General features: G+C 40.7%; 1 protein-coding gene across 4 annotated transcripts in view; it reads right to left on the bottom strand.

Moving 5' to 3' along the window:
* Positions 1-12,116, bottom strand: part of AHCTF1 (AT-hook containing transcription factor 1) — a 52,834-nt gene that overhangs the window by 39,681 nt on the left and 1,037 nt on the right. For all 4 annotated transcript variants that reach the window (XM_085219589.1, XM_085219590.1, XM_085219588.1 and 1 more), the window contains exons 2-3: positions 6,631-6,757; positions 5,278-5,531 (exon numbers count right to left, since the gene is read on the bottom strand). In XM_085219589.1, the coding sequence (XP_085075715.1) occupies positions 5,278-5,531; positions 6,631-6,751 (375 nt within the window). In that variant the 5' untranslated portion in view covers positions 6,752-6,757. The remainder of the gene's footprint in view (positions 1-5,277; positions 5,532-6,630; positions 6,758-12,116) is intronic.

The raw sequence follows: 12,116 nt of genomic DNA, 5'->3' as shown, positions 1-12,116 counted from the left end.
TACAGATTTTTACGAGCACAACCTGCAGACTCTCATTTATTGCTGGCAAAAATGCATAGCTAATGGCGATACTTAGCTTGACAAATAGTGTTCTGTAGCTGAAAACCTCCTCTATCAAATACTGTTATTGCACTGTTTGTACCTGTTGCAGTTTCCATGGAAATACACAGGCAGCACTACTTTCAGAGCGACCTATGTATTCCAGGAGTCTCATCCTCTTTAACATAATTACTGAGCTGGATGACAGAGCAGAGCACACCCTTAGCAAGTCTGGAAACGACACAAAACTGGGACGAGAGTCTAAATGCACTAGAGGGTCATGCAGCCATCCAGAGGGACCAAGATATGCAGGAGAAATGCACTAACAAACTTTGGGCAGGTCAACAGTGAGAACCAATCTGATCAGAAGCAATCCCAAGCAACAAATCACTTTGTGAGCAGGCCATCTGGACAGAAGCCTTGCAGAAAAGGCCTTGGGTTCCTGGCAAACAACCATGGACAACCTTGTTGACCACAAGCCAGCAGCGTGCCCTGAAAGCCACAAGAGCTATGAGATCCTGGGCTGCAGTAGGAGTGTTGCCAGAAGGTCAAAGGAGGGGATCCTTCCCTTCTTGTCTGCATCGTGAGACCACACTGCTACTACAGTGTCCAGGTCTGGGCAGCCCAGTGCAAGAGAGACACAGACATACTGGAGAGAGTGCAACAGAGGACTGCAAAGTTCTCTGAAGGACTGGCACGCCTCTCCACTGAGAGGTTGAGAGAGCAGAGGCTGTTCAGTGTGGAGAAGAGAAGGCATGCAGGAATTTCATCAATGTACAGAAATTCCAGAAGGGAGGATGCACAGAGGTCAGAGTCAGGTTCTTTTTAGTGGTGCCCAGTGAGAGGACAAGAAGCAATGAGCAAAAAATGGAACACAGGAGGCTCCGTCTGAACATGAGGAAACTTTTTTTTTTTTTTTTTTTTTTTTACTGCACAGATGACTAAGCAATGGCACAGGTTGCACAGAGAGGCTGTGAAGTTCCCTCCTTGCAGATAGTCAAAGGCCATCTGGTTCCTTTATTCGTACAGCAGTCTGCATGCAACTTCATTCTAAACTGAAGCAAGGCCGTTCAGCACCCACACCACGTCCCAGGACAGCACTCACCCCTACACTAGAGATACAAACACTTAACAATTCCTGCACTAAAACTATACAAGACATTCAAGGCCAGGCTCCATCAGTCTCTGAGCACCCTGACAGAGCTGTAGGTATCTTTGTTCAGAGCAGGGGAGTTGGGCTAGATGACTTTTAAGAGTCCTTTCAAACTCAAAGGATTCTATAGAAAAACACTGTTCCGCTTTCTTACAAAACACAAGGCAATGAAAACAGGAAGCTTTACATCAACAACAGCTTTACATCAAACTGAAAGAAGTGATCAAAGTAGTCCTCTTCCTACATGCATTTCTTTTTCCAGAGATGGAAAATACAACTGAAGATCCAAAGTTTTCCCCTGTCCCATATTTGTTAGGACTACACTGCCTGACAATCTACTACAGGATTTATCTTTTATTCTTGTCACAACACTTCTAATCTTAGAAATATCTGCAGTTATTTAGATAACTTCATTTTGTTCCATTTCTCCCATGAACGAAACTAAATTTCCAATCTTCTCTACTCAAAGCAGTACACCAAAAGCATTCTGATTATTCATATTCTTGCTCTTCCAAGTCTTGATGACCATAATGAGAGCAAAACACAGTACACACCTTGCTACAGAATTAATCACGATTCAAACATTATTTTTAATTTTTCTTTTACAATTTTTTTCATTAAACAACAGGCTCTTTTCAATTTTGGCATAGAGCCTTCAAAAAATGTTTTCCATTTTGAAATGGAAAATTTTAAAACTCCATTTCCAATTGGAGTGTTAACACTCCAATTTTCTGTGTAAAATCCCTGAAACAGAACATTTTTCCCCTGTTGTACGGGCTAGCTTTTCATAACCTCCTAGACATTGCCAACTCATTCTGGGAATGAACAAAGAGAAGTCTTCTCAGCTCACTGAATCTGAATGCTATCCTTCTGCCTCATGCAAACCAGGAAATTTTGTGAAAATACTGTTCAATGGTTCTGAAACATTCAAGCGTTGCAAAACAATTTAATTAATGTTTTTAATTCAGATTTGCTTTTACTGAAACATAATTCAAATAGTACTGCATTAATGCTTTTAGCTTTCTGCTGCATCTTGCCAAGGGCAATTGATGCCTCCACAAAATAGAAAAAGCAAATTTTTTTTCCTAAGTTTGCAAGATTTTTGAATCCTTTATTCTGACCAAGTGAACATCTTCCACTAAACGGCAGTCACACAGTTGCTACAGCTACTCTGTAATACTATATTAATAGTTTAACAACTTTGACCAGAGGTACTATAAATTAAGCTTTACAGCTGTCTACAGAAGATATTTTCACAGTCAAGACATCCCATAAATTAATGTGCTCATTAAACCTATTAAAGTAACAACACAAACTGCAGAAAGTGATGCTAATAGATGTGCATTTCATTTTTGAAAACAATCAATGCAAAAAATCAGAAACACTTAGGTAGATTAATATATCAAGTTATATATTATATACGTGCTGGAAATAATTCCAGAATAACGAAACACGAAACAGACAGACAGTGACCCACTGCAAATGTTATCTACTTTTTGTTTACCTTTACTCCCTCTCACAACTTAGAATCTAATGTTTCAATTAGCAACACCCATGCCCTGTCCATCAATCTAATGAATCTAATAGCAAAAAGATAGGAACTGAAATTAAAGCAACAGACCAAACATTCTTGTAATCACAAGCACAGGGCAGAATATCAAAAATTCAGATAAGTTTTGGCTTTACTCCATAGTCCAAACCTTTATCACGAAACAGTCAGCTTCTCTCCAAAAGCTTTCTCACATTTTCTCCTGAACAGTTTGTTACACAAACAGAAAAACTCCCTAATACAAGTCATACTACATTCAGTTTCAAATGACTTTCACACACAGATTAGGTATGTTACAATGATCCCTCTTAACCTACTTTCCTCCTCCTATTCACAGTGTATTCTGTTTAGATTTAAGATACAAAACTCAGACAAAGCTATGACCTTCTTCATAAAGACAACTTACTTACTGATTACACACTAGTCAGCACACAGCTCACACACTACAGCATTTCAAATAAAGTACAAAAAAATAAAACCACCCATATCCAAGCAAGTCACATCAAATCATGGTGTGCTGAGCCGTGTAATAAAAAAGGATTTAGCTAATATGATAAAAACAGAGGGAACCTTGATGGCCTATTAACTTAGACTTCCATTAACAAAATCAGAGTAGATGACATTACATCATTTTAGCTCATGGGTTAAAGAACCACGTGGAACAGAGAAAAAAAATATATCGTCAATACATCAGTCTATACTGTCTACGCAAAAAAGTGTTCACTAGAGATTCAAGGAAAACAGCTGGGAAAAAAAAGGACCTGGGAGCAGCGTGAGACGTTGATTTAGAACATTCAAATAGGGGAGTAATTTAACATAGAACTATTATAAACCATTGATTGAAGAGAGTGGTGGTGAAAGGAGTTAAATCCAGCTGGCGACTGGCCACAAGTTGATACTGGGGTTTGTCCAATTCAGTATCTTTATTGATGACTGGGATGAGGGCATTGAGTGCACCCTCAGTAAGTTTGCACACGACACCAAATTGGGAGGAAGTGCCAATCTGCCTGGGGGTAGGAAGGCCCTACAGAGTAAACAGACAAGCTGGACCGCTGGGCAGAAGTTCAGCAAGTCCAAGTGCCAAGTCTTGCGCTTTGGGCACAACCCCAGGCAATGCTACAGGCTTTTGGCACAGTGGCCGTAAGGCTGTGTAGAGGAAACGGACCAGAGGGGTACTGGTTGACACTTGGCTGAACATGAGCCAGCAGTGTGCTCAGGTGGCCAAGAAGGCCAATGGTGTCCTGGCTTCTACCAGAAGTAGCGTTGCCAGTAGGAGCAAGGAAGTGATCATCTCTCTGTACTCATCACTGGTGAGGCCACACCTTAAGTATTGTGTTCAGTTTTGGGTCCCTCACTATAAGAAAGACATTGAGGCCATGGAGTGTGTTCAAAGAGAAGGGCAACAAAGCTCCTAAGGGGTCTGGAGCACAAGTCTTATGAGGAGTAGCTGAGGGAGCTGGAATTGCTCAGTTGGAGAAAAAGAGGCTCAGGGGTGATTTATAGCTCTCTAGAGCTATCAGAAGGGAAGTTGTGGTGAAGTAGGGGATCAGCCTCTTCTCCCATTTAACTAGCAGTTGGACTAGAGGGAATGGCCTCAAGTTGAGCCAGGAGAGATTCAGGTTGGATGTTAGGGAATATTTCTCTAAGAGGGCAGTCAGGCACTGGAATGGGCTATCCAGGGAAGTGATGGAGTCACGAACCTTGGAGGAGTTCAAGAAACATTTAGATGTTGTACTGAGAGAGATGGTTTAGTGGGAAATATTGGTGATAGATGGACAGTTGGAATGGATGATCTTAAAGGTCTTTTCCAACCTTGGTGATTCTATGATTCATTAAAAAATATCAAACTGATGATCAACTTGAGTGTTTTTAAACAATCACCCATGCATGTCAAATATGATTTTTATTTTTATTTTTTTTTACTTGACAGGACCTAACCTCGGATGCTGATCATAAATTCAGAAATTATGATAAGGACTTCAGATTGAAAGTCTTCAAATAATCCGTCAATTAAGCCTGTAAAGGTTTTTTTTTTTGTATCTTAGAACAACATAAATAGATATCCAGATCTAAAGTCACCTCTGTGCAAGTCTGAGATTCATGTGACTATGTCTAAATCATTTATACTACAACAGTTATGGAAATTTGACATACTTTGAAGACAGTATTTGTGACTGAAATTAGTCACTTAGGAAATGATTACCACAGTCACTTCAAAGCATTTTTTTTTTTCCTTTTTCACTCTTACCAGGAAAAAAAAGAAGTCTGATTTCTTTTTAAATTTGACAATTAGAGAATAATAAACAGATAGAATCTACTTTACTACCAGTATAACTCAAAAATATAATGGTAATGCTATGCTCAACATCATATGATTATCAAGACTCTCTTTATTAGATACTCTGCAGTGACTGTTAATGTGATACAGAAAAAAAACAACCTCCTACAAAGAGACATTTTAGAACTTTTCCCAAAACAGGATTATGCAGCACATGGCGAAATAAAAGTTTCATTTCTCTGATTAACAAGTACATACCCTTCCTGGAAGAACAACCGCTTTAACCACTCTTGATATTCCAAGGTCATACAGACAGAGAACACTTCCTTCTGCTTCTTCCAATCCAACCAAGAGCCCGGTTCTTTTCTGCCACGAAAACTCCTTTACCACACGAACAGTTGGAGGCTGCTCATTTACTCCACTGAAACGATATGCAGAGAGCCTCTCTCCTGTCACAGAGTTCACCACCTCAAGTTGAGGACCACATGCCAACCACGCCAGGCCATTTCTCCCTGTAAAGACAAAGCAAGCTGAGTTCATTTCTCAAAAGACTGAAAACAAATCAAGACAATGTCCCTTTCCTTCAACAGATGTATCTAACAAAAGAAGACTGACTAACCTAATTATTTAAAATTACCCCTTGAAATTCTCAAGAAATACACCTTAAAATTAACAATCTTGCTACTTGGCATTTACACTTAAGAATGATTTTAACTGAGATAATAATTGCAATACATTAATCCACAGTCTTTACACTGTGTTTGGCTTGGTTTTGCTAAAAATCATCTGAATACATAAGGGCACTAAAGTCTTCAAGCATATTTCCAATCTATCAGACCTAAAGCAATTCACTGATATATCCCTACTGTAAGAATTTGGAATCTGACAAGAAAATATCTAAAAGCGGCCATCAACGTATTAGTAAATTACAAGTTTTACATGTGTTGATTACAGAAAGAATCAAACATATTTTGCTTCAGAGAACTACTACTTATAGTAAAGTAGTAGGATTTTACTTGTCTTAAAAAAAAAAAGCCTAGAAATTCAGATAGGCTCTCAGCTCTACTTTCAGATCACCTAGAAAGTGAACTGTCTAATCTGCTTAGCCGCTACAGAAACTCTCACTGGATACTCATCCACATCCTATTAAACACTTTGGAAATACGGCTGCAGCACTTAACAATCTTCTCCTCCTCCTCCTGATTTGCTCAGTTTTGAAAAGAAACACCCATTCTTTTTGCCCATAACATTGTAGAACTACTTCCACACATGGTATCATGACAGTCACACCGCTGGTGCAAATAAACGCAGCCCTAAACAACGCTATTAACTAAAGGACAGATTTTAATGCAATTAAAAATTGAGAAGTGCTCACTGATACAGCATATTTAAGTAACTCATTTTATTAGTACAACATTGGTTGAGTCTTTAATGCAAGTTATAATTTCCAAACCTACCTAATGCTCATATATCAGCATTTTTAACAATCCTTTTTGTTCTAAGCCTGATGTATCTCAACAGCACTAATCTGACACAGTTGACACTATAACCCAATGCCTCTAGACAATAATCATTTTATACAAAGACCAAATTTTAAAGGAAAATGCTCACCTGCAGAAAACTTTCCGCGCAGCACAGAATCAAGGGTTATCTCATCCTCCCCAAGCGCCTGAATAGTCACCTCAGGAAACTGCAGCAGACTGCTCGTTACCTGAGCTCTTAGGTCTTGCATTCTTCACTGTTAATGAAGAAAAAAAGTGAAAACAGAGTAATGTCAGATATAATTACTCCTGAGATTCACAGAATTTTCATCTGTATATACATACAGTCTTCAAAAAAGAAAGCAAATGCACTTCAATACGGAGAGTCATTTCCTTTTCTATTATCTATGAAAAGTTTCAATAAGAAGTGATGCACAGGTATGCAAGGATAGGTAGGAAAACAGCAATAAACCAAGCTCAAGTCTACTCAGCTACAGGATAGTAAGACAATTTTGAAAAAATCATATTTAAAAAGCTTCTGAATAACAAGCTTCTATTTGTCCTTTATTTTATACTTCAGTAATGTCAATTCTAGTAACTTCATAATTAAGCCTTGTCCATTTTTTTGCATGTCCATTTTTTGCATTTTAATGTTGGAACATTAAATGCTAAATTCTCAAATTCTTCACAAAAACATACAGTTGATATCTTCACATCACTTTCACAGCTCGTCAGTTAGAAAATAGTTTTCCATATACTTAAGATGTAAGCACAGCACTCTGAAACACAGATTCTTTCTGTGCTCAAATTCCTTATTTGATTTCTTTCCTAATAACTGTTCTTATCATATTTTTGCAGTACCATACAAAATTTCTAGTGCTACTATGCAGCCTCCACACTTGAACAGATACTGCACAGAGCTTACATTTCAGTATGTCAAGACTTTTTTTTTTAATATGAAAACTTAAAATGATGAAAGGATTTACAAGATGAAGTGGGAGGCTAAATAAGAGATATTCCACACACACAGAAATACAAAATACATAGAAGCACATTTTGCAAGTTCAGTAATTTGTTGGAAAAGCTTTCAGAAGACAAAATAGATTATCTTGTTTAAATGACAGTTTTCTTCACGAAGTCTCAGAAGGACAATGGTACACCCAATTCCTGAGTGTTACACACACTCACTTGCTCAGGCATCAAACAGAATCCTTATCCTACGCTACCAACTATTAGAGACAGAAACTTCAACATGCACACAAAGCATATTGCATTAACTGCAACAAATACTTTGTCCTGCAAATAAAGTTTTATTGTTCAGCATGCGCTAACAACTATTTGCTGTACAGCACAGGTCACAGCCTGTTTTGAAGACTAGACTCTGCTAACAACATGCTCGTATTAAAGGGAACGTTACCTTATAGACACAACTTACATGAACTGCCCTTCTGTGGATTAGTATTAACCTCTAAAATCTGGGCATTGGAATCTACTGTATCTAACTAACGTCGCAAGTACTGCATTTGGGAATGTTACCGTACCTCCTAACAGCATTCAAAGTCATTCACAAAGAACAGGGCAACACCTTGAGAACAACCACTGCCTCTGGCAAAGCCGGTACTGCAGGTCACTGCTGCAGCCTGACCCCTCTGCCAGCCTCCACAGTTCCAAGTGGGACAATCTATTTGCAGTCAGCTGGATTTGCTTTTGGCAAGTCATGGAACAGTTTGGGGACGGGACCTAAAAGGTCATTCAGTTCCAACACCATGCCATGTGCAGACACCTTCCCCTTGACTAGGTTGCTTAAAGCCCCACCCAGTGTGGCCACTGTCACATCCCACCTGTTGGTCCTTTACAGCCATTAGCACCTCTGGAGATGGGGTATCCACAGCTTCTCAGAGCAACCAGTTCTAATGCCTCACAACCCCAAGTAAAGGATTTCTTCCTTATATCTGGTCCAAACCTACACTTTTTTAAAATTTTAATCTCCCACCACACTCAGTGAGTCCTGAAACAGTACAAACCAAGGGCACTAATCAGCCCAGTGCCACCAGAGACACAGCGTAAGCAATGCTGCAACACCTGGATCATTCCTGTAACTTCAAATTTAAACACGCTGCAGCTATTTTAAACGCACACAGAAGCATGAGAAAATGATACATACGGCGCCAAGCATGCCCACATTCCCTTTGGTAAGCCAACAGTAATTTGACATTTTTTTCCTAGACGTCTGGCTCAGCCATACAGAACTAGAAAGATAAAGTCCACAAAAGAATTATCAACAATATGCAGAGAGATCTGGTTATTAAAATGATTAGCATTATTCTACCACGTTACTTCCCAGTAACTATTGGGAAATCGGAACAGATGAATACTTGCTCACAAGAATCCTGTGACTAGTTGAAGGCACAAGACATCTACTTTAAAGAAATACATTCAAGAATAACTGCATTCCTGGTCCTTCAAAAACAATGACAGGCATCCCTCCTGTCTATCAGAAACTAAATTAGTGTAAAATGTCCTGCTGCATGTTCAGGAGTTAAACTAGAATCCAACCTTTCAGCTGCATCCTACACCCAAAGCAGCCTGTGTACACACCGCCCAAACCACCATTCTTCCTTCACCGTGGCTGCTTATGACTCAGAAACTCCATGAGCTATTCCTGAGGCCAGAAGTCCCAGATTCATGACAGCATTTTGAGTTAAGAGATTCCAGAAGAAGGTGAGAAATTACATGCTCAAGTAGAATCACGTGCAGCCAAGTCAGATGTCTGGGACATCAGTCCTCAATGACTGAAGTACATGAAAATTGGTTTCAAATACAAAGTGTTATCTGCTTTCTGAAGAAAAAGCTCAAAACATGGTCAGTCACACGCAGCTGTGATTTCATAAACCGTGGCAGGTTCACTGCCATGAGAGAGGCCTTGCTTCTGCCTCCCATCACTCCATCTGCATTGTGTTTAACTCCCTCATATTCCCGCAGCTTACCTTGCACTGACTGCAAGCCTGCTGGCATACTTTACAAGCCAAGGTAACTCTCTAAGCAGATTGGAAACTAACCTAGAAAAGTAGGTAGTTTTCTGTCAGATTAAAGAGTTAACCAGGCCTGCTCTCAGCAAGCACAAAACCGGGCGTAAGAAAGGAGGCAGGACAATGTAACAAGAATAGAGAGAGGGAATTAGCCTTCTCCATTTTATGGCAGCAAGCCATTGTGCCTCATACACATGTGAAATGATATGTTCGGCTTGCAAGGAAAGCCAAAATAGTCTTTACTTTTAAGAAAAGACACTAACCAAGACAGTCAACTCGTAACTCCTTGTTTCATGTACAGACTCACTATATCAGGGGGGCTGGCAGCAGACAACGAGCATTATCTTTCATTCAGCCACGTGTGGAAGCTAAATGGATTTCAAGTGTTGCTTGGCAATCAGAAAACAGACAACACTGCACAACATCACTCTGGTCACATTTCATATAAAAAAAGAAGAAAGAGTGGAAAGAAGCTGAAGAACATAAGACAAAGACTACAGAATCACAGAATGGCTTGGGTTAGAAGATCATCGAGTTCCAATCACCTGCCACAGGCAGAGCCAACAACCTCCAGATCAGGTTGCCCAAGGCCCCATCCAACCTGGTCTTGAAAACTTCCAGAGACAGAGCAACCACAACCTCTCTGGGCAATCTGGTCCAGCATCTCACCGATCTCTCTGTAAGGAACTTCCCCCGATATCTAATCTAAACCTTCCCTCCTTCAGCTTAAAACCATTCCCTCTTGTCCTATCACTCTCTACCCCTGTAAAAAGTTGATTCCCCTATTTATAATCTCCTTTTAAATACTGAAATGCTGCAATGAAGTCTCCTCACAGCCTTCCCTTCTCCAGATTGAACAAGCCCAGCTCCCTCAGCTATGTGTTTTAGAGACAAACAACATCCACAAGCAAGGATGACAATTTCAGAATTTTTTAGCATTGACTGCTTCCATGACATTTTCTCCAGAAAAACAGGAAGCAACTCAGAATATTGGAGGAGTAGAAGAAGGAACATACTTCCTGCACTTCAGTAGTCGGGTTCAGCAAATTAGCACTTTGCCATGTTTTACTCCCACAGAAAGAGAATCTAGTCAATGATTTAGCATCACTGAGATAGAGAATTTTTACCCTAATTTTAAGTAAAAACCCTACATTTAACTAAAAACGTAAATTTTACTCTAAAAAACCACCAGTATAAGGGAATAGTCAATATCAGAATACCAGAAACTTCACAGGGTAACTTCACAGAATCATTAACATCAAAAAAGGCTGCTAGTCCAACCACCAACCTACCCCCACCATGCCCACTGATCATGTCCCTCAGTGCCACATTCACACAGTTCTTGAACACCTCCAGGATCAGTGACTGCACCACCTCCCCAGGCAGCCTGTCCCAACGCATTACCGCTCTTTCTGAAAAGTTTTTTCTAATATCCATCCTGAACCTCCACGGCACAACTTGAGCCCATTCCCTCCCATCCTGTTGATAGTTACAAGGGCGAAGAGGCCAACTTCCACCTCACCACAACCTCCCTTTCAGGTTATTGCACAGAGCGATAAGGTCCCCCCTGAGCCTTCACTTCTCCAGATTGAACAATTCCAGTTCCTTCAGCTGCTCCTCATTAGACTTATGCTCCAGATCTATCTCTAAAGCCTGCCTTATAGGGGCTGTATGGATGCTCCGCAAGCTCTGTGGAACTTAAGGGAAGCTGAGAAGCACAGAGACCAGGAGAAGGTGAGAAGAAGAGAGTTTCAGCTCTCTGTCCAAACAACCTCCAACAGCTAAAATCCTGTATCTGATGCAGACCACAGATCTGACTTCCCTTCTAAAGGGAAAAGCATAGGAAACCACACCATACCGGAGTGTCACAACAGGGCCAGTTCACCCAGCTACCTGCTGTTCTCTAACACGACAGTGCTTATCCAAGCGCTATGGTCCCTCCTCTAACACTGCTAAGCCAGGAGAAGATCCTAAAGTCAGCCCTCGAATTACACTCTCTCCTCCTCCTTCTGAGGCAGGTGCAGGTGAGGACTGCCCCAGCAAAGAGCATGCTCAGCCTGCCCAGCTCCCAGAGGACAGCTGGCGAGGTGCTCCCCAGCAAGGACTTCCCAAACACACTTTTCACAAAGAGCGGCACTGACAGAACGAGTGGCACAAGAGTCCACAATGCTGGCAAACAGTCCTGGGTTTTTGGGGACTCTCTCATATCAGTTTAAGCATTCTGTTCACCGCACAAGTGGTGAAAAAATACCACCCCAGAAAATGCCAGAAATCACCATCATTTCTCTAGAACTGTAGCTAACAGCCTACCAGGTAGAACACACAAAATTAAGCGAAGCCTGATTAAGTTTATTTGGCTGTGTTACAAGAGCAATCTCTAGGTAAATCAGTGCAATATGGCAAACTGATGCAGGGAGCGTGAGGAGCTGTCCCTGTCTGGGCAGGTCACAGCCATGCCCCAATACTTAGTAGCTGCCAGCCAGGGCTGGTGGAAGCACCTGCATGAATGGTACTCACCACATTTCACCACACACTTCGGATAGGACACACTACTCCCTAAATTTCACATTATTTTACTACACACAAT

Source organism: Meleagris gallopavo, chromosome 2, assembly GCF_905368555.1.
Source record: "Meleagris gallopavo chromosome 2, MGAL_WU_HG_1.1, whole genome shotgun sequence".
In the NCBI taxonomy this organism is placed as follows: domain Eukaryota; kingdom Metazoa; phylum Chordata; class Aves; order Galliformes; family Phasianidae; genus Meleagris; species Meleagris gallopavo.
This window is presented reverse-complemented; position numbering and strand designations above follow the sequence as displayed.